The sequence below is a fragment of the Caenorhabditis elegans genome, chromosome V (genome assembly GCF_000002985.6).
Source record: "Caenorhabditis elegans chromosome V".
Taxonomy (NCBI): Eukaryota; Metazoa; Nematoda; class Chromadorea; order Rhabditida; family Rhabditidae; genus Caenorhabditis; species Caenorhabditis elegans.
Genome location: NC_003283.11, coordinates 13,296,281 through 13,318,296, shown reverse-complemented (window position 1 = coordinate 13,318,296; position 22,016 = coordinate 13,296,281). Strand labels below are relative to the sequence as shown.

The 22,016-nt window shown below is 36.4% G+C and overlaps 7 protein-coding genes across 9 annotated transcripts; 2 read left to right on the top strand and 5 right to left on the bottom strand.

The window, feature by feature from the left end:
* Positions 1-285: 285 nt before the first annotated feature.
* On the top strand, positions 286-1,268 carry col-161 (Nematode cuticle collagen N-terminal domain-containing protein). Its single transcript, NM_073899.8, has 2 exons — positions 286-440; positions 488-1,268. The coding sequence occupies exons 1-2, from the start codon at positions 300-302 to the stop codon at positions 1,220-1,222; spliced, it is 876 nt and encodes a 291-aa protein (NP_506300.1). The 5' UTR covers positions 286-299; the 3' UTR covers positions 1,223-1,268.
* A 1,207-nt stretch (positions 1,269-2,475) lies between these two features.
* Positions 2,476-4,724, bottom strand: C50B6.3 (DUF3452 domain-containing protein). Of its 2 annotated transcripts, none has more exons than NM_001269570.2 (5): positions 4,626-4,724; positions 4,411-4,573; positions 3,778-4,362; positions 2,923-3,687; positions 2,476-2,869 (listed from the first exon to the last, which is right to left on the bottom strand). In NM_001269570.2, the coding sequence occupies exons 1-5, from the start codon at positions 4,697-4,699 to the stop codon at positions 2,810-2,812; spliced, it is 1,647 nt and encodes a 548-aa protein (NP_001256499.1). In that variant the 5' UTR covers positions 4,700-4,724; the 3' UTR covers positions 2,476-2,809. The 2 variants fall into 2 exon arrangements, with proteins under 2 accessions (NP_001256499.1, NP_001256498.1); NM_001269569.2 differs by having other exon boundaries at positions 2,485-2,869; positions 2,923-3,693; positions 4,626-4,722.
* A 1,312-nt stretch (positions 4,725-6,036) lies between these two features.
* On the top strand, positions 6,037-8,111 carry nasp-2 (Tetratricopeptide SHNi-TPR domain-containing protein). The gene is made up of 4 exons (NM_073897.8): positions 6,037-6,449; positions 6,499-6,788; positions 6,844-7,196; positions 7,243-8,111. The coding sequence occupies exons 1-4, from the start codon at positions 6,052-6,054 to the stop codon at positions 7,948-7,950; spliced, it is 1,749 nt and encodes a 582-aa protein (NP_506298.1). The 5' UTR covers positions 6,037-6,051; the 3' UTR covers positions 7,951-8,111.
* Positions 8,112-8,873: 762 nt separating this feature from the next.
* C50B6.1 (DUF4817 domain-containing protein) lies at positions 8,874-9,381 on the bottom strand (the record flags this gene model as incomplete). The annotated part of the gene is made up of 4 exons (NM_073896.4): positions 9,255-9,381; positions 9,129-9,209; positions 8,953-9,069; positions 8,874-8,900 (listed from the first exon to the last, which is right to left on the bottom strand). The coding sequence occupies exons 1-4, from the start codon at positions 9,345-9,347 to the stop codon at positions 8,874-8,876; spliced, it is 318 nt and encodes a 105-aa protein (NP_506297.3). The 5' UTR covers positions 9,348-9,381.
* Positions 9,382-11,007: 1,626 nt separating this feature from the next.
* C26E1.2 lies at positions 11,008-13,159 on the bottom strand. Of its 2 annotated transcripts, none has more exons than NM_001269568.3 (9): positions 13,056-13,159; positions 12,843-13,008; positions 12,729-12,791; positions 12,553-12,606; positions 12,370-12,507; positions 11,522-12,142; positions 11,432-11,477; positions 11,240-11,350; positions 11,008-11,194 (listed from the first exon to the last, which is right to left on the bottom strand). In NM_001269568.3, exons 1-8 carry the CDS (start codon positions 13,127-13,129, stop codon positions 11,268-11,270), a joined length of 1,245 nt encoding a protein of 414 aa, NP_001256497.1. In that variant the 5' UTR covers positions 13,130-13,159; the 3' UTR covers positions 11,008-11,194; positions 11,240-11,267. The 2 variants fall into 2 exon arrangements, with proteins under 2 accessions (NP_001256497.1, NP_001256496.1); NM_001269567.3 differs by having other exon boundaries at positions 11,013-11,194; positions 11,406-11,477.
* Positions 13,160-13,511: 352 nt separating this feature from the next.
* Positions 13,512-16,464, bottom strand: ceh-79 (Homeobox domain-containing protein). The gene is made up of 10 exons (NM_073894.6): positions 16,380-16,464; positions 16,225-16,328; positions 15,173-15,512; positions 15,030-15,131; positions 14,901-14,981; positions 14,702-14,854; positions 14,497-14,657; positions 14,309-14,444; positions 14,152-14,262; positions 13,512-13,851 (listed from the first exon to the last, which is right to left on the bottom strand). Exons 1-10 carry the CDS (start codon positions 16,446-16,448, stop codon positions 13,774-13,776), a joined length of 1,335 nt encoding a protein of 444 aa, NP_506295.3. The 5' UTR covers positions 16,449-16,464; the 3' UTR covers positions 13,512-13,773.
* Positions 16,465-20,246: 3,782 nt separating this feature from the next.
* C26E1.1 (YkgJ family cysteine cluster protein) lies at positions 20,247-20,777 on the bottom strand (the record flags this gene model as incomplete). The annotated part of the gene is made up of 3 exons (NM_073893.1): positions 20,247-20,513; positions 20,561-20,617; positions 20,664-20,777. The coding sequence occupies 3 exons, from the start codon at positions 20,775-20,777 to the stop codon at positions 20,247-20,249; spliced, it is 438 nt and encodes a 145-aa protein (NP_506294.1).
* Positions 20,778-22,016: the final 1,239 nt, after the last annotated feature.

Sequence of the window (22,016 nt, the reverse complement as noted above, 5' to 3'; positions counted from 1 at the left end):
TGGCGAATCTTTTTTCAATTTCAAATTTCAGGATGAATTACATACTTGCTATTAATTCAAGCTAACTATGTATGTATATATTTTCAAGTGACCATTTTTTTTGGTGTAATCTTTTCAAAGCTTCAACGCGGCAGATAATGTTACAACGTTCGCCGCTGCTTTGTGTGTTGAAAAAATTATGTGGCTTCTTGCCTCACAATTGTTACGACACAGAAGGAAGTGAATGAGTGAACACATTGTGTTGTAATGATGAGATATAAAAGGCAGGTAGGAATTAAGAATAACCACTGTCACCTAAAATGTCAGCAAAGACTCTTGTATACGGCGCTAGCGTCTTGAGTGGTTTCGCTATTCTTGGATGTGTGTTCACTGTTGGATACATTTTCAATGATATCAATGAATTCTACGAACAAACTATGGAGACAATGGATGAATTCAAGGTAACCATTTTACTGATTTCTGAGTATCAAATTGAACCTATTTTTAGTTGAACGAACGTGGTGCCTGGCATGGAATGGTTGAGCGTACTCGTGCTCCATCTGAGATTCTTTTCGGACGTGCTAAGAGACAAGCGGGGCAATGCAACTGTGGTGCTCAATCATCTGGATGCCCAGCTGGACCACCAGGACCACCAGGAGCCCCAGGAGCACCAGGAGATGATGGACATGCTGGAGAAGCTGGAAAGCCAGGAACCGCCGGTGTTGCTGTTGGTATTGTTTCGGAGGGTGGACCATGCATCAAGTGCCCAGCTGGTGAGCCAGGACCAGCCGGAGAGGCAGGAGCTCCAGGACCAGCCGGACCAGACGGACAACCAGGACAAGATGGACAAGGAGGACAGCCAGGACCAGCAGGACCAGCCGGACCAGCCGGAGATGCCGGAGCACCAGGAGCACCAGGACAAGATGGACAGCCAGGAGCCCCAGGACAAGATGGACAAAGATCTACTGGAACCCCAGGAGCTGCCGGAGCACCAGGACCAGCTGGACCAGCAGGACAAGATGGACAACCAGGATCTGATGGAGGACCAGGAGAGGCAGGAGCTCCAGGAGCACCAGGACCAGACGGACAACCAGGACAACCAGGACAAGACGGAGAAGCTGGAGCTCCAGGACAAGATGGACAACCAGGATCCGATGCTGCTTATTGTCCATGCCCAGCAAGATCTGTTGCTGTTCAACGCAGTGTTTCTCGTAGAAGAGCATCAAAGGTCGTTGTCGCTTAAACAACCTGAATTATATTTGTATATCAATAAAGATTTATTCTCGAAAATATTTTCCAATAATTAACAGGCAATAACGGGCGATAGAGGTCTAAAGCAGGTTTACTCATAAAATATTCGTGAAATTGTGATGTTTTTTCCTGACAATGAACTAGAACTCACATTTAGAAAAGCAAACGTCATTTCTCACTGAATCCCTTCATGTTTTTTGGTATGTTGTCCCTTTTTTTCACACTCTATTCTATTGCTAACTTTAAAATTGTTGTCGTTTCATATTCTATTTCTGTTTCTCAGTTCCTCTCATTGATTTTAGACAGGAATTTGACAACTGGCATTTCTTATCAAAATTTCCTAATTCAATCAAAATTTTGGCTCAAAAGTTACCAACTGAAAGACAAACTAAAATCTCTCACTTTTTTAAAAATTACTTTCTTTAAAAACATTTCAAAATTTCTTCCATATTTTTATGGAATTTTCGAAAACAATCTATATTACATTTCTGTTATTTTTACCCGTGTGTGGCACTATTGAACACGAAAAAACATCAGAAGAACATTTTCAACTAATATCAAAAGTTGGTGAACCTCCGCTTCTCTTCCTCATCCTAATTTTTATGTTCTTTCAGAAAACTCTCAATCGTTTTGATAAGCATCCATTTTTCTTTGTCTTTCACTGCGAACCTTTAGAGCATAAATTGTGCACATTTTTTTCCAGAGACAAGTACGGATATGTTGGTTTAAATGTGTTTTAATCTGTTGCTGTTCAACGCAGTGTTTCTCGCAGAAGAGCATCAAAAGTCGTTGTCGCTTAAACAGCTTGAACTATATTTGTATATCAATAAATATTACACAGCAAACTTTTAGAAAGCAGGTCCATCGATACAAGGCTTTTGGAAAAGTTCAGATGTAGCTACTACTGATATTATGAAGACGTAGAAAAATGGCCTCTGATATCTAAATATATGCAAGCTCGCTCCACGACTAAATGAAAATGCTCCGCCCCAAAAATTAGGTCATGGTAAAACTGTCAACTTCAAACGTTTTAAATTATTTATGTCGATTTCATCTGATCGGCAAAAATGATTGAAACCGTATGAATTGACGGTTTTGGATCCAATACCTAACGAGACCCAGTGTTCGGAGGCGGAGCGTGATCAAATGGCCGTGAAGCGCGTTTCTAAGTCGATATTTCGACGGTACAAGCCACAACAGCTTATAAACTTTTTTAATGTTGGAGGGGAAGTTGAGAAGAAACAATTCTTGATTGTTATATTTTACAGTTTATTCGTATTCATTTTTATAAGCGGTTAAGTCAATAAAGTAATAATGAATGTTTAGGGGGTGAATCGATGAGTATCCTCGTACAATTAATGCATGATGCAATTGGAAATATTCCGAGGTAGGTAAAACGGGGAACATCACGAGATAGATGAATACAGCGGATATCATATAGGCACGCAGAATATCAATAAAATTTTCAAATTTTCAAAATATCATAAGATTATAACAGCTAGACGGGAATTTTAAAGCCACATGAAATAAATATAGAATAATATATACAGACACACATAATCTAGATTTCAGAACATTTTCAGTAACGACGTTTGAACTTTTTTGAAGATTTCGCCGAGCCTTTGATCACTTTTGCAGTCTGAAAGTAAAAAAAGATAATTTCAAAAATTCCATGTTTAAATATTTACTTACCACAACTTCCACAACTTTCTTTTCCTCCTCTTCCTCTACATCGCTTTCAGTTTCTTCTGCAAAAGTAGGACCTTGGCGAAATGTTGTTTTATATTGCTGCATTACCAACTTCTGGTCTGATGTGAGGATCCGAGGCCCTTCATTTGCCGAGAGTCGATTAATATGATATATATTGTCATATGCTTCATAAACCATATTTCGAACTCTTTCCTGGTCACTAGCACTAGATCCTTCGGCATACCGACGTTGAACCTCTTCTCTGAACTTTTTGAGAAGTTCAGATTGCATTACAAAAATTGGTGCACATAGTCCAACTTCGTCCGCCGTTTTGACAACTTTTCGACGTGGCTTCAGCGTGGCAACAGAATAAATGGGCAATGATGTAGAAGGTTTTTGCTCATCAATGGGCTCTTTCTGATGGTTTATCGGAGATTCCTTGCTCATTTTTTTCTTTGGCGACGATCTCGGTGTTTTCTTCTGAAGACGAGGGCTTTGATGCGGTTGTCTATCCTCTACTTCACCCGATATTGTTGCTCCATCAACCTTTCGCTTTTTAGTAGCACTTGCAGGATATTTTCTTGGTCGGCCACCTTTTTGAACTATTTTGAAGCCATCGGGAGCTTTGAGAAACCCCTTTTTCAACAGAACAATACAATGTGCTTCATGTAACTGCTGAACTCGATCGATTTGTTCCAATAGATCTTCTCCGTCGTCATAAACCATGTCATCGGAAATCAAGTTAGTCCGAGTTTCAATACTTTGTCTCTGAAACTATTAAGATATGTAACTATATTCCAGAAGAAACCTTTCTGTGAAGGATTGAAATTTTAACTATTTAATTTTTAAAATTCTTACCTTTTCTTCGTCATTTTGTCTGATTTCTGCAATATATGCTTCTTCCCGAACCACTACACAACCGCCTTCCGACTGATACTTTCCAAGAAGATGAAGTCCAAAAAGGAAAAATTGTGATAGACTCCTAAATGGAGGCGACGAAATTAACATCACCATATATTCAGAAGCAGTTTCAGGTTTTAGATAGTCAGGACATATTGAATTGAACGACATCTCGTGATCATGCCAAAGTGCAACCATAACGGCAGTGATAAAACAGGAGAACAATAGCTTTGCATAATTTTCGTCTTCTTCCAGATTTTCCGTATCGCCTGGAGCTAACTTCAATGTAAATATCAACTGCCAGTATACAGAGCGAAAAAGATCGGGATCGAAAAAATGGATCTTCCAGATTACATCATTATGCAATAGAGCTCCAAGATGGCTGGTCAACCAAGTACTGATTCGCCCGACTTCCGAAGTATTTCCGGGTGTATTTGCAAATATTTCCGCAAGCAGGGTGAAAACATTTGAAGGTGGACATTGTTCTTTGCCTACTACCAATTTCGTGCTATTGACAATTTTTATGAAATTGGAATATTCTAGCTGAAAATAATTAGTTGAAATTAAGCTACAAAGACATTAACAACTCACAGATATTCTCAATTCATCAGCTCCATTATCAGTTACTTGATCCATCAAAATAGTTGTATATCCTGATTGAAGAAGCATTGCAGATTTTACCACTTGAAATAAGTCGTATCGATTTTCTGGCTCGTCATTTATCCAATTATCAAAATCTTTCCATACCGAGGGTCTAAAAATTTTAATTAATTTTTTAATCAAGAATATATATTTTAACAACATACTTTTTTGTGAACAAAATTTTCTTGTTGGTTCCCGACGTCCCGGACGCCGATTCGTCGACATCGCCTTCCACCATCGGGTGATTTCGTGAGGACCCGCCTAGAGAAATTCCATTAATTAAAATGATTGCGTAAAAACTCAATAAGATATGATAAAAATAATAAAACAATTTGAGCAAGATTTAGAAGTTGTATACTTTCGAAATTAAGAAAATCACAATTGTCACAAAAGATGAGTGGTTTTCGGATTTCATGTGAATCAAAAATGTATGTATGTATAAGATGGTTATAAAATAAATATTTTAACTGACAATTCTAAATTTAAAAGTAAGAATTCATTAAATAAGCAATAAAAAATCATGAGAAGCATTTTAAAAAGCATCATTGCGAAAATATTTCACGAGGAGTACACGGCCGACGGCCTAGAAATCGATTGACATTAAACAAGGCGCAACCGAAATATCGGAGCATCGTTGCTTATGGTAACAATTAAATTTTGCGAAAACTTTTTCAAACTCTGGCAAAAAAGGAACATTGTCTTGATGCCACCGAAATAATTAGGTTTCTTCTAATTGAACACCAAAAGAATGATTATAAAAAGGGGAATTTTGTAAAGCTCATAAACACCTGATGTCTCATGGCATCCAGTGATTTCTGCACCGATCCGAATATAATGTTTTTCTAATTCATGGGGAAAAAGATATTTTAGATGGCGTCCTTTTGGAGCGGATAAAAATGACCTGAAGTGGAAGCATCTTCTTCCGACTTCGGTCCTGTAACATTTTATTTCTGTAAAGATCTCCATGATTCAAAAATATTTCTTCATCGCTGTAGGAAACCGCAGTCTCTCTTCAATAGTTCTTTGTTGTCTTCATGTTTTATTGAGTGTGAAGAGTTGAGAATTATTTAGAAAAATGAATTGATTTCGACGTCATCAATAATGAAAATGGAACGATATATCTGCTTCGACAAGGATGACAGACGACCTAGGAGAATCCGAGTTCAAATATACTCAACTTTGACTTAAATCTTTTTCACGATTTTCAAACTATATTCTGTAATCGATTATTATAATCAGCGCTGTTGAGCTGGTAGCTAACAGCTGGTAGCTGGTAGGTCCACTTTATTAGATAAAACCGTAGTGAAATTAAAGGCGCTGCCACTTTCCCTGGCTCCGCGTCCCGCCACGACAGAATAGACAGAATGCACTTGGCGCGAAATTTTGCAATTTAAAAACGATAAGGCGGGAAAATTTCGCATTTGGAGGAAAATGAGAATTTAATTTCATTCGTGAACTCTTTGCTTTTCTCTCATTCATTTTGTTAATTCTATTTTAATTCGTGTTTCTCTCTATTGCTTTACTGTTTTGTTACAACAACATCTCACTTATTTTTCTCACATCTATTATTTTCAGACTACTAACTTCATAATGAGCGCTTTTGCTGATTCTACTAACATTATCGCTCATGATAAGGAAACGATCGCGAAGAATGTCGACTCAACGGGCGAAGAGAAAGTCGCAATGACTAATGTTGCTGAAGAGACTACTCCATCCACTGATTCCGCCACTACTAACGAGAAGACTGCATCGGAAAACTCTCCAACCGAAGCTGCAGCCTCCGATGTTAAGGATGTTGCTGAAGCATCTACTGGTGCTCAAGAGACAAACACTTCGAGTGAAACTCCAGCCGTGGTTGAAGACGAAAAGGCTTCAATGGAAGTGTCAATTGGTACTTCAATCGAAGATTCTGAAACTTCCCAGAAAGAGATTGAAGGCGAACTTGTAGTTCCAGAAAACCCAGTCGAGGAGATTTCACCTGAGCAAAAGTATAGTTTTACCGTCTTTTTTTTTTCAAATCAACGGTTTTTATTCCAGGAGAAAGAGCCTCTCGGAAAATATCATTGCTGGGCGCCGCTTCATGAGGACTGATGTTTTCGACAAGGCCGTAGACGTACTCAGTGTTGCTGCTTCCATTGCTGCTGAAGTTTTTGGAGATGCTCATGAGGACACCTTTGAAGCCAACTTCCTCTATGGAAAGGCCCTTCTTGAAGTTGGAAAGCTGGAGGATAGAGTGCTAGCCAACGCATTGACCGACGTTCCAAAGATGGCTGAGGGAGAGGAAGAAGTTCAAGACGGCATCGTCGAAAACCCTGAAGATGTTCCACGTAAGATTCAGTTTTGTTTTATTTTTCTTTTCTTCTTCAATGAATAAATGTTCAGAAGACGAGCGAGCTGAAATCAAGCAAAAAGTAGAAGAAGCTCTTGGAGTCGCGTCCGAGGAGCCTGAGACCGTTGCTGACGAGGCTGTCAAGACAGAACAAAAAGAAGCTGAGGAGGACAGTGTGGAAAAGGATGTTGAGAACTCCGACGAACAAAATCAGGAAGAAGAGGAGGTCGTCGAGAATGAGGCTACGGTGGATCCAACGGAAGACGTAGAGATGGAGGGTGTCGAAGAAGTTAATGACGAGAAAGAAGTTGGACAAACCGCAGAAGTTGACGGTGAAGCCGAGGAGGACGATGAAGCCGAAGACGATGAAGCCGATTCAATGAAGTTGGCTTGGGAACTTCTCGAGGTAATTAAGACATTATATCAGGCAGTGTGAACATTCAAAACTTCAGACTTCTCGTTGCATTGCTGACAAGAAGGCTGCTAGTCTTGCAGCCGAAAGCACTGTGGACGGGGAAGCCATCAAGATGTGGAAGTTGAATCTCGCCGATGTCCTCACTTCTCTCGGAGAGCATGGAATTGCTGATTCCAAGTATGAACAAGCACAAAAAGATTTAACCGAAGCTATTTCGATCCAAACGGTGCATCTTCCAGCAACTTCTCGTGTTATTGCAAACACAACTCATCTTCTGGCTAAGGCCTTCAGCTCGGACTCGTTATTCGAACAGGCTGCAGCTCACTTCAATGATACTAAGAATATCCTTATTGCCAAGTCGGAGGAGTTGAAGAAGCAGTTGGAGACTGTCTCGGACGACGCGAAGAGTGATATTCAGTCTGAAATCAAGGAGTTGGACGGGATCATTCCAGAACTTGATGCTTTCATCGTTGATGCTCGTGCCTCTGCTGAACAAACCGAAAAGTTGAAATCAGATGCCAAGAAAGAACTCGAAGGAGCTGCTGCTATGCTTGCCAAGGTTGCTGATGTAACTGAAGCTACTGACATCAGCAGTATGGTTCGTCGTCCAACTAAGCGGCCAGCTTCCGAGGAGGCTCCAGAGGAAACCAAAAAGCGCAAATCGGGAGATGGAGTCGACGTTGCTGTCGTCACCGAGGAGCAGGTCGTGGAGTCGACTGAAGAGCCAACACCAATCAACGAATAATTCGTCGTCTTTCTCTCCAATTTCTTGCCATAATATCACAACGTTTGGTCTCATTTTTCACCACTCACCAGCCAACCATTCACTTTAAATCTATGTGGATTTATAGTTCATTTCCATTGCTATTATGTATTCAAATTGTGCTATAAAATCGTGGTTTGTTTAATTTTTTTCTTGTGAACAATTTTTTCTCATAGATATTCCAAGCTATGGGAAGGCGACTTGTGATTTTATTAAATTCAGCTTCCAACTTCTACAGGGTGAAAACGTAGCATCACTGTAGACATTCAAGAAATTCATAGTTTAGAATATTATAATTTAAGTTTTATTAAGAGAGTGGGAGCATACGGCAAAAATCAAACAATGAATATTCCTCCAAAGTGCGACTTCAAGGAGTACTGTAGAATGGGTGTAGAAACTACAGTACTACTCAAAGGCGCACACATTTTTCGGCAGTAATTCTTAAGTTTGTTAGTGTTGGGACCAGGTCGTGCATAAAACCCGTGGATGAAAAAACACATAGCATTTAAAGTTTAAGGCAACCAGTCAAGTAAAAAATAAAATAAATAAATGTCGTGGGACAATGTATTAAATGGCAGTGGAAACAATAATGAAATGTGAAATTCGAAAAAAGAAGTAAAGCTGTGCTATATAATAAATTGATACGTGAGATGTGGTGAGTTTATGTTATGAATGATTATGTTGGAAACGAGATATAGCGGAGAGCATGTGAAAGCTCAAAGAAGAGAAACATATCTCTTATTATCATATTGCGAAAAGATAAGAGATGTATGACATTAGGGGAAATTACCCCCTAATGTCAATGGTCTTCAAAGAGAAGCAATTAACGTAATTATGAACTGTAGAAGGTGAACCGGGAAGCCAGAGTCCAGTGAAAAACTATTCAAATGTTGATTATGTATATATTAATTTCTCTTGAGAAAGTGTTCAAACTGAAATGTATAAAGTAATTTTCAGAAAATTAAAGTTATATTTCTGCTTTACCTGGTCGCGGCGAACAGTTGGGCATTTCTCTCGACGAAAATGTTCTCGGTCCACACTTCCCATTAGTGGCTTGGGATTTTCCAGCAAAGCTTTCTCAAGTTGGAACTTCTGCTCAGACTAAAAAGAATACACGATTCCTATTTTATTTCAAGAATTAAAACCGATTAGTAACTTACAGTAATCTTCTCTCTAGTCTGCCGTTTGCTGTTTTGCATGTACATCTGGTTTTCTGGGTGAACACGGTATTGATGTGTTATCTGAAAAACAGAAATGAAATAGTTCAAGATCCAACTATAGTCTACCTGATGGTATGCCAAATTTACCTTATCGGCAACTTTCTGCCGATCGACTGAGCCTTGTGGCCATTTCGTACGGTCCATAACTTGCAGAAGCATAGCTTTCTGTCGACCCTGGAATGGTATTTGCTTTAAAACTCGAACTTCTGTAACTTAATAATAACTGACAATCATAGAGGTTGTAGTTCAGTGATAGAGTGCACTGAAACTATCGGTTATTATAAATTTTGGTCACTATTTTAAATTAAGTCAAACTGTTTGAGAACTTACGTACAAACATTCTTAAACATAAACAATTGTCAGTTTCAGAAGAGGATATCACTGAACTAAAGGCTCTAAGGTAGAGTTTGTTTTCTTTCCAAAGCTACGGTAGCTCCCACAAAATCACAATTTCCACTACATACAAAGTCTCTAATGCATTAGGCTAATGATGAACTACGTTTTTAAATAAAAGATAGTACGAGAAAAAATAATTTTTTCAATGCACTTTTTCAATGAGCATATGAGTTCAACTCTCCACCACGGGAAAATTTTTTTACAAATTTTTCCCCCCAAAAAAAAGACTAACTGTAATGGCTGGAAGCCGTTGTCGTTTCATTTTATATCCTCCGATCTCTTTCCTCCAATTTCTCTCTTTCTCTTGATTTTTGTAGGCTTCTTGAAGGTATAAAGGCGCAAAACCTCTTCTCAGCAGTTGCAACTGTTCGGGAGTGAACAGTGTTTCGCCATTTTTCTCTCCTTCTTTAGTTACATGATGGCGTGACATGGTGGGGATTTTTCTTTTTTGAAGCCTGAAACATTCTTCGTATTTCATTTTCAATTCAACTCCAGTTTTGCCACAGCCCAATAATCTGCCGAGTATTCTGAAGCACCTGAAAAGTGTTCCATTTGTGTAGTGTTAGGATCCGCGTATCGCTTCGCTTAGTCACTAAATCAAAGATTAGAGAGGATTCAAAGACATGTGTTACCCGACGAGAGGTTTTACATACGCACTTCTGTTCTCTCATTTTATCTTCAAGGCTTTTATTGAGAGCACTAGTTGGTCTGGAAACACCAAAGCATTCTCCTCCAATTCCCCAAAGTTCTACGCCCACCTTTATAAAACTTATGTTGCTCCCATTATGAATTACTGCTCTGAAGTCTATGCTCCCTCCCCAAACTCATTGCTTTCAGCAAAACTTGAACAACCTCTGAGGCACTTAACAAGCGCGTTCTTCAAAGATACAATACAAAATTCTCCTGTTATGAAAATCGACTCAGTATAATGGAGCTCCACTCCACCAGACACGATAGAATTAAAGCTCAATTGAAACTACTGTATAGACTGTTAACAGGTACCTCTCATTTTTCTAACCTTAGACAATTTGTTACTTTCTCTAGTTCAAATAGGCTCCCAATGATTTTAGTTAGGAAGGACAAATGCTCCACGCATTTCTTTGCTCATATCATCTCAGTCTGAAACAATTGTTCAAAAATGTTACGGTTTTTATGTCCCCATATCAGTTCTGTGAATTGATTGATCTCAACATTCCCCGGTTATAACTACACTTTAACCTCCGTTTTCGTCTTTCTCCCCGTTTCACCTGTTCCCTATTATCTTTTTTTGTAACTTTTACTCGAGTTGAACTCTTTTAGGATTCGGATCGTTTTATTTGTTTATTTCTCTTCTTTTAGTTAAATAAACTCAAATTCAAAAAAATCTCTAACTAGTCGTACCTCCTAACGTTTGAAAAATGCCAATGTGAGAACTAATAATTAAAAACAAAGTTGAGTTTATCCCATTCCATGTTAAATTTACAAGTTTTCAATTGGAAGATTATACCGATAATGTAAAAAATTATGAATTAGACGGATTGGAGTTTTCTTCGATTTTTGCTGCGCTTTTCTGGATTGTTCAATCGTTGTCTTCTTTGTTCAGCTGTTATGCGATTAAAAAAGCTTTTTACCTGAAAATAGAAACAAATATATTCTCTCATAGTGTTTAGTTCAACCTGATACAACGATATATTAGTTCGTTCACTAATTTTTCGTTTCGAATATCTCTCCTGTGGTTTCATCGCTATTTTCTCGGCTTCGATCTGTAGTATTATTGACTCCTGTTCCTGAAAATCAAACAAAATATGATTTAAATGTCTTGCGAGACGGCGTCGTGTAAACCGTTATTCGCTGCCTGTATTTGGTACCTGGTCTAGGTCCCTTTTTGTTACTCGGCTTACATAGAGTACCAGTCTGAAATTTTTATTTATGACGGTGTAATGTAATCCAGTTATTACCAATTCGTGAATGCTCGGCAGTTTTTGTTGTTTTGATTGCTTTCTTTTTGGAGCTCTTGTAGTTGATGGTAATTCTGCAGACGGAGCAGTGGGTATAGGTGTAACTGGAGAATAATGGAACATAGGTGGATAGTTCTGATGGTGCTCAGAATGAGATGAAAACCCATGTGTATTCAACGGGACAAAAGGAACAGTATTCATACATCCCATATATGGATTAAAATGTGGTGATGCTCTCCAAGATGGATGAATTTGTAGTGATGGTGCAGGCTCTGCAGGTATTGTGTCTTGAACTTCTGGTAGTGAAGCTGGAAGAGATGAAGGTTTTGGTGTTTCATGGTGATCTGTTTCAGGTGTTTGGGTTTCAACTTTGGAACATGTAGTCTTCATGTGCTCTGACGACTCCATAATTTGACAACATGACGCTACGAACACCTTGGAGAAGTTTTCGAAATGAGGATGGAAAATCCAAGTTTTCATGTAAGACTCAAAATCACATTGGTCTGGTATAGGATGGGACAGCTCAGGGCGTTGCTTTAAAATGGAACACCAGACACTTGTCACGTAAATTGCTAGAACTAATTGATCAGCTTCTGCATGATTTGCAAGGCCGATTCGCTCCTGAAAATTACTTCATTGCAAAAAAATAAGTGAATCTATTTCTGCTTGAAACCTTAGCTTAGTATTGGTTGATTCACTATCAAGCATTATTTTTAGAGTGCTCCTAATTTATTAACTGCGCTAAAATTTGTATGTGCAATTTGATTAAGTCATCGATTGAACTGTTTCACCAAAAGTTTCTTATGACCGAACTAACTGCACTAGAATTAAAAAAATCAAAAACTCACAAAACAGACTTGTAGAATATTTGTTAAACTATTATAGCACATCATTGCATCTCTTCTATCAAACTTTATTCTTGTCCAATTAACATTATTAACCATGGGGGAAATTGCAAGATAAACTTCGTGATAGTGCATTCCTTTCTGTAATTGAGACTGTTTTTTAATCTTCAGAATGATTTTTATCACCTCATCGGAATTTGGAATTTTTTCAATTAAAATGTCCAGAAACGTCTCGTGGCTCTGAAAGAAAAAATAACGTTAGAACTTGAAAATAAACAAGATTTTTCAATTGTCTTGTTTCCAGTGACGTAATCTTTAATGTAATTTGTGTGAAGGTAACTCACGAAAGAAGAAAAACTCACAAAACTTTGAGGTTGCTCTACACTTCCATTGATAAAACTCGTGACAATTCTTGTGATAATTTCCTGAAACATAACCGTTTGCTCACATGAAGTTTTCACATTCGGCAAACTCACCGCAGGTGTAATTTTCACAGTTTTTACTTCAGATATTGCTTCGATGAAACTGATAAATGAAGATGAAATGAACAGTAGCAAGCTTCGTAATCTCATGGCAGTTGGCACATGACTATAACGAACTTTGTTCCAAATATCATTTGAAGGTGTAATTTGAATAGATGTTCTAAAAATAAACTATTAAAATCAATAATTTATTTGAAAAAATCAAACTCTTCTCTTCCAGTGCTGTTAGGATCTTCGTGTCTAGTTGATTCTGATGTGGAAGCACCGTCGTGTACTTCCATTTTTAGAAATTAACTTATTAGTTGTCAGAACTGTAAAATTGTTATTATCGAATATAATTATAAAGATTATTGTTTCTCAGCAGCTGATCGATCAAAGAATTTGTAGCTTTTGTAGAAGCATTTGTAGAAGAACGTAGCTAATTAATTGGAAAAAGCTTAACTTTCTAGAAAAAATTTTAAAAACTTCAAAACGTTCAAAATTATAAAAAAATTCCTAAAGGCAGTTAGTTTTTCGCTAGAGAATCGAAAGTGGCACACATGGGAATGGTTTTTCAAACTCAGAAGGCAACAAGAAACTGATAACACAAAGGTGCACTCTGTAACTTAAACTGATAATGAATGAATTTTTGATAGCAGCAGCCATTCTCTTCATTTCGAAACTCACAATCAAGAACTTTATTTTAATTTAATTCCCATTCACGGAGTTAAAAAAAAGCATCAAGCCTTCTAGTTCTATAAAAATCAACGTACTACATTTCTTAAAAAAACGGGGGAAAGCAAGAAGAAGGTGAAGATCATTAAAAAGGTGATGTACACATCGGAAAAGTTAAAGATATGTGTCCAGTGAACACAGTTCGGGGGTGAAATGTTATTGCCAATGTAATAAACAATGAAAAGAGTATATGGAAATTCGGCGGAAGTTATTATCTTCTTGAGGAGCATGATCGCTTTCGGTTTTGATATTCGTCATGCCAACGGCGGTCTTCGAAGTAAGCAAATATCTGGAAAGACGATGATTTAAAAAAACGGAGGTCAATATTGAGAGTTTCAGAACAATGGATTGAGAAAACTTGTGAAATTTGCTACCGGAATTGATAATGATTTGTATACTTGAAACTTGAGTAGCTTGAAAATATTCGAAATAGGTTAACATGCTAAATTTTGACAAGAATAACATGAGAAAGTTGGTTTATTCAAAGCATATTCTTGAAATTTTTGTCTTGAACATTTCGGACTGTTACAAGTATTCAAAATCAAAACCTGAATTCTCTGTTGTCTCCCTCGAGTCCTCAATTCCTTACCTGCTCTCCATTGTCCATTTGCATTTCAGCAGCAAGAATCTCACACTCGTTACGACTCGGCTTTCGATGGCCAACTTGCCACAAGAGTTCCAGTTTCTTATTATCATCTTTCTGAAATACTCTTTAATAAACTGAACGTTTTTCTGTTTTATAATACCGAAAGAAATTCTCTCTGAATTAACAACTCATCGTCCTCATCACTCTCATCATCATCAATGCCTCCTTTCAGCTCTCTCAGCTTTTTCCAGACTTGAGTGGTCTCCAGAGCCAAAGTTTCATCGTCTTTCAAGCCACTGAAACAAATTAATAAATTGAAAATTTGACAGAAACATAGATAGTACTTACCGATATTTATTATATTCTCTTCTACGACGCTTATCAAAAAACCCGTACACTTGGAATGGCGCCAAGCTCGGGCATCTTCTTGCTAGAAAAATGCATTCTGTTGTAGTTACATGTCGATTTCCTGCGTTCCAATAACGACGGAGAATTTGTCGTTCTGATGGCTAAAATTTTTGTTTGAGTTTTAAAATTATAATTCAAATCTTACCGTCAACTGAAATTGTGGAGGAATTGGAGCGGGCATTTTCGGATAGTAGAACGATTTGAATGCTTCACGGTATGTCCAGAATAATGCCGAATGATAGACGCGTTCTTCGATATTATTATTTTCCAATGAAAACATTGCGATTAAGTATAAGTTCTGAAACTGATACAAATTAAATTAAAAGTTGTATATCTTAACTAGCCATTTCACGCATCGCCATAAACCTTGCCAATGCTGCAAGGGTAATTGACTGTTCGTGTGCAAGATGCTGTGGGCTGATGGTCTGAAAGTATTCACATGTTTTGACTGATTAATATTTTTAGAAACATACTTCTAATGGAGGGATCTGAGAATGAAGATGCTCTGAATAACGAAGTGCAGATTTGATGTCAAATGGATACGGTGCTCCATCAATCGTGAAATTTTCGTGATCCTAAAACCAATTTTGCATTTACAAAACATTTTCAAACTCACATGAAGTTTTCTCAAAATATCCTTTACAACTATATCTCTCTGTTCTCCATTGAACATTGGATGCGAAAAATCGCAGAGAGGATTCGCATCTTGTGAGTATAGTCGGTCCAGGGCAATATTTTCAGCGACAATCGGATCTACACCAGCTTTTGCAAGGTTTTTGAGCACCGCAGTGATCGAATTAAAAAATATCGGAGCTCCAGAAATTGCTTTATGCTCATTGTTCTCAATATTTTCGAAAAGATCTGCTGAATATGAAGCAGGTAAGTGTGAGGAAAAATTCTGAGATGCTGTTGCCAGCGATGGAGTTGAAGATGCCGGGTGACTTGTGCTTGGGACGCTGAAACAAATGATAGTCCTTGAGTTTATAAAATACATAGCAAGGAAAGTGTTTGAGCACACTTCATGTTTTCAAAAAATCAGAAATGTTTGATTTTTTAATACAAAAAAATTATATAGCAACTTCTAAATGTCTTCCAGAATTTTTTCCAACACCTAGAAATTCTTAAAATCGTTAAAGGATAACTCTGAAAAATCTATATTTGGGTCATACGGGTCTTAAAAATACTAGAAACATTTAGATCAATTTTCTAGTTCAAAATGTTTACCTGCCCTTAAATTTGATCTAGACCACTTTCTTTGTAAATTTCCATTAAGAACAAAGCAACAAAGCAAAAAAGTCAGTTTTGATAATTTTTTCCAAATTTCCGATAGTGATTTACGCCCTCGAAATAAAAATGACTAACGCCTTATTACAGGTTCTATGGTCAATTTCATTGAATTTTTTAGTTATCAAATTTGTTTATTTGTTGTACATTTTGTTATTTTCCTTTCTCTATCTGACATATTTTCTATAAAAAAAATCAACTTAAACACCAGAATCTAACAAAAACAGTTTAATATATAGAACAGTTCGAGTTGAACATGTCACATGACATTCCCGATTATTTTTGATCGACTTTTCATTTTCTTGTCAAATCACTTTGTTTTATAACGTTTGCATTGTGTTGCTAATTGCGTTTCTATAGGCAAAAAAGTTTATGTAAATGTACCTCATTGTGTGGTGATTCTGAATGCATTTAAGTGCCACGACTTTATGAAGAAGCTCCGAGGCAGTTGTACACTCTTTGTGACGACTGGCAAAAAGCATATTCTTCTGAAAAATTATAAATGTTGTAATTGTGGACGAATTAATTAATGTGCTTACACACAACTCCAGAATGTTCGGATCTGAGCCAGCGCCAGGAAGAAAGGTCGGAAAAACAACGGGAACCATTAAAGCAAGTAAAACTCTGAAGTGAAATGTTTTAGCTTGAAAAGTTCAGATTGACACTGCAAAAAACAACAAACATATAAATTTATGGAAGCATCAATAAAAGACAAACGCGAAAAAAAACGAAAATTGATAGATATTGTGGGTGGAGAAGAGACATTGTTGTAACAATAGAGAGATGATAAGGTGATAAGCACAACGTTATGAATGGCGAAAGAAGAACCGACGAACCCATGGAAAAGATCATCGAAGGAGAGACAGGAGTTCGCTGAGATTGATGACCGTGTAACACCCACCGCCCTTCTACATATTAGTGTCTATTCTAATCATTATCTTTTTGACGCCCTTTTGACCACACACTGATTGTTTGCATTAAGATGTAGGTATCAGAAGTACCCTAGAAATGATAAGTATGATAAATGAAATGTTCCTGGATTATTCGAAATATTTGAAGAGACAATGTGTTAATGCAACTATTTTTTTCAGATTTACACTCCAATTACTTAAAATTCGATTTCCAAAAAAACTATCAAATAAATCAAATCAGACGGAAGTATCTCAAATAACATATCATATTGTATTCTAAAAGTTTTCAATGTTTACAGAATCCTCCACGTTTTTTGTCCCAGTAAACAAAACGACAAAATAAGAATCATGACGCGATTTCCGAAATGATATATACTGAAATGTGTATACTTCAATCAGGAAGACTTGTATCTCCAGTTTTGAGAGCATTCTTTTTTTTTCTGAGCAAAAGAGCCGGAAGTTGGCCATCTTAGTTAAAGTGAATAAAAATAATGATTCTTTATTAGAGGACTTTGCAAAAATTGTTTCCTTTCAGTCTGATTTTGTAAAACTTTTTTGAACTCAAATTTAACAGAACATTTGGCGACAGCAAAGCTAGTTAGACTAGAAAATGTGATACATTCTTCTTGTTCAACTATCACACTCTGTTGCAAATATTTTTTTGAAACAAACTACAAATGCTTAAGCTGAAGACATATATTGCCCAACGTATCGTCCAGCTCACCTGTAAATCACGCAAGGACACACACACACACACACACACACATACATACACAAAAAGAGAAACAGACTCAGGAGAGGTGTTTCTTGTTTCCGTTTGTCAACTAAAGCATCATCATCACAAAAAAACACACTCATGGGACAACGGGACAGCACGACGGATGGTTGTGTCATCGTGATTATTTTTTCGGAAAAAAAGATGAAGGAGAATGAGAAAAAAGCAACAGGAAAATCACACGGCTATGAATTGATGATAGAACAATTGAGTGCTTTTAGCTCAACATTCCAGTCAATGACATTTCTTAAAAGTTCGACAAAGTTTGAAATCCTTGAAACTCTTCTTCCTTGATTCTTGAAACTGAAACTCGTTCGAAAAAAAAAACTGAAGAACTCAGAATCTAATTGGGCACAAATACCAAGAGACAGAATGATGACCAGCAATTTTTCAAGTGAGCTAAAAACTTATAGAACAAATAAAAATAACGAAACAGATGTTGCTCTCATGTTGCACATGCTCTTTGTCAAGTTAGGTTTCTTAATCTTCCTGAATCAAACAAGTTCTATCAGAGCAGATGTCAGGTAATTTGAGTGTTTCACGTGTCACTCAATATATTCTTAGATCATGTTTTCGGTATTTCGTCGAACTTCAGCATTTATTTGGAATGCTAGTTCTTGGCTTGTTGTTAAAGGTGGAGTACGGTCAGTCGGGAAAATGTTGATAACCGTTACTATGATGTAAAAAATGACCAAAAACGTTTCAAAATATTTTCGAATGGTTCTGTTTTCATCACTTTTTGTTTTCATCACTAAAAAAATGTTAATTTTTTTCTGAACTTTAATTTTGAGTTTGACATTTCTAGTTTTTATTTACAAAAGTTAAGTTGGTTTTCTTTGCCACAATTTATTAAAATTATCGATTATAATAATTGTAAAATTCAAACAATTTTGGAACACTTACTGGAACACATCATAAAAATTCTGAAATTATCAAAGTGGGTCTGACAACAAGAAGGGTGCAAAACTAACATATACACAATACTAACAAAGCATATATCTTTGAAATTGTGCTTCAAAAAGATTACGGAAAATTCTGGGCGGAGTCAAATTTTCTTCAAACGTCGTTGTTTTCTGATTTCCTAATAGTGCCTTTCATACGACAGAACTATTTTTACTTTCTAATTGTTGTTAAAGAAACGTATTTTTCTCTATTTGTTTGTGCAATACTCAATTTCCCAAACATTCAATTTCACTCGTAATTATAGTAATCAAAACATCGAGAGAACCCTCAACAACAAAAATCTTGGCCAGAATGAGCTATTCTAGAAATCAAATTTCCTGATTTCTTTCATGATAACGCTCATACTTCCGGTTGATTAAGAAAAAAAGATAAAAAATATGAAAAAGTGAGAAATGGAAATTTCAGAGAAAGTGTGGGATATAACTCTCGAATTAGATTTGTTCATGAAACGGTTTCAAGCAGGGAAGTAATTTGATAATTTTATAAAACTAGCTCTGTGACATTTAAGAATACTGGTATGCTATCAGTCCCAGATTTTTCAAAATCTGGATCATCGCAAGTCTCTTTTCACAAATCCTGTCAAAGTTGACTTCATAAAAACCAAAACATGCCAGTTCAAATTTATTTTGTGCTCAAAGCTTTTACTTGCGGTAAAGTATACTTTATCAGTCTCCAAAATTGTCAATTTCATCTTAGCTGCAAAGTCAGCACTTGCACTTTGACTTTGTCAGCTTTGATCAAAACTTCAATGTCTACTGAAAGGGTGATAACAAGTATGAACTTTTAATGAGTGAGCTTCAACGTGATGTAAATAGAATTCTAGTCGCAAGTTATCATATGGCGCCAAAACGTTATTTTGATCAGTCGTTTTCTGATCCAGATCAATTTTTCAAAACATGAGATAGGTCATAGACAGGTGGTGGGTATGAGAAACAAATAAAAAACAAAACAACTCACCGAGTTGTTGCATACACTCCGACACTCTGGTTTAAAAACACTCAACATATGAGTTTTTGTTTTGATTGCAGACTGAGACAATCAGAGATATGAAAGCATGAAAGAATTTTTAGAGTACAACGAATGAAAAAAAAGAGTATTTCTGGATTATGTGGTTATGTCAACGTGAAGTGAAATTTGTGTCAGAGCACATAGAATAGCAAGTTTTGGAAAACACTTTTCTCCGTACACCAGATTATCTATTTTAGGCTCTTGTCGTTGAGATTAATGATAATATGTTTGAGGGATTTGGTGTACATTTTCTTTCTTTTTATCATTAACTCAGTGATACGCGTTTTGTGAATATAGACCAAAAATTAGTGAATGTGTATATTCTAAATGTGGATTAGGATTTGAATGTGAATACTATTGCAAAAATAATCTAGAGGGAATACTCCTATGAAATGTCAATACAACAATGCATATAGTTTTGGAATCCATTCAGAAAACTGACAAATAAAGGCCACATGCAAAATGCTTGCGATAAAAATAATTTGAGTAGTTTTAATTCACCATTTGCAAACGGTTCTCATTATATTTTTTCACGTTTTTTTTTTTCAAAATTCAGAAAAAAATTTCAAAACATTTAAATTGTAATTCTACACTGAAAGTTGCAGAAAACTAGACCTAATTGAAAAATTAGCTGTTGAGATCTGCAAAAGTTCCCATAGTTAAATAAAATTCCGAAAACATCAGAGATTATAAGATTTTTATTTATGAAGTACTAGCGATTGGAATGATTTCAACATAAAAAGTGACATCTAATTAAGCACACACTTAAAAGTGCATTTTTCAAATTGAGTGAAATCCCAGTTCAGCCCACGAAAAATTTCTCGATTAATCTTTCGAAACTTGTCACGTCTTGCTCTTTTCAATCCATACAACAATTTGCTGATGTATTCTGGATCAATGTCTTGTCCGGTTATTTTTTTAATTCTCCTACAAATATGTATGATGGCTCTTTTGCGGGGACGATCCAAATCTTCAGGAGTCTTGACAAACTGAAGAAGCTTCTCTTTAAGTTTTCCCTGAAATTCCAGAATGTTCAAAACGTAATTCAAACGTTTAAACTTACAGAAACCCTCGGAGTTTTATTTTTTGGAGATGCAAAGTACGTTTCGTCGTAGAATTGCTGTAAGTTGATAATTACATTTGAATATTTCCTGAATAAAACTTACAGACTCATCCACAGATTGAAAATTGAGATACCAACAACTTTCTTTTGAGAGTGAATCCAGCAATGGCTGACACCAAGAACAGTGAAATGAGCAATAACTTTCACCAAAATTCATTTCAGCTGCAGAGCGTTTTATAAAAATGTCTCTCTACAGGAAAAACGGATGGATGCAGCCGTTTTTATCCACCATTTTTTAATGTGTCAATAAAATTTATTTGATTTCTTGGACCAAATTCTGGTATGCACAGTTCATACTCTGGGCTTCTGTTTTTTATTGATTGAAAAATTATACAGGAATAAAAATGTGTGGGAGGAAAATAAATGGTTACAGGAGTTCTCAAAATAAACAACATTTCAAGTGTTGTAATTCAACCAGAAGCTTAATTTTCAGATTTCTAAAGACTACCGCTCACATCTCAACGCTGCATTGCTTACTCTCCCTTTCGAGATATCAACAGTTTTTCCCGATTCGCTACTTGATTATGCTAATCGTGACCCAGTCTCTTTGACTGATTCCTTTATTCTTTTCGCTCACGTGGATCCGCTCACATTCTCAATTTGGGTTCACTATCGTTCAGTTTACATTTTTAATATTAATAACAGGAACTTTCAAAATAGAAACAATTTTTTGCCAATTTATTAAAAATTAAATTCAGATATAATGCTCTACCGTAGGTATTTTTAATTTTGCTCTGAAAAAGTTGAACTTAAAATTACCTCATAATTTTTCTTTGATAAAATACAGTTCACGATAGTCTGTAACGGTTAGAAAATCGTTAGAAAACATCACTGACTAGTTTTATGATTCACACGATGTTTTTTTTCCGGTAATGAGGGTTCAGGAAACTATTGTTGTTTAATACTTGTTTTTGACGTTTTCCAAACACATTCTATTTTTCTTTTCTCTAGAATCCCGAATTTAAACTGTCAAATTGGCGTTGGGCATAACTACTTTAGAACGTATGACAAGATCATTTTGCATAATTGTGACTTTAAAAAATTGACTTAAATAAATTTAAAAAATTCTGATACAGTTTTTTACAGTTGCAATTTTTTAATTAGGGTAATGCCTCGAGGCTCAACAAGTAGTTAGTGTTCAGAACTTCTCAATTAGTTGAAATTTTTTTTTCTTTTAGTTTTTAGACGTTTTGTAGCTTTATAGTGAGTCTTTAGATGTGTACCAGGGATATGCGGCAAACTGCGAACGGCATACGCCGTTTGCCGAAAAAAAATTAGGGTTCGCCGAAAAATCCGGATCCCGAACAGCCCTGATGTGTACAACATTTTTAAGTCACTATTTTCTCACACACCAATAATCCTACTTTAAATATAATTTTTCTTTTAAAATTAAATT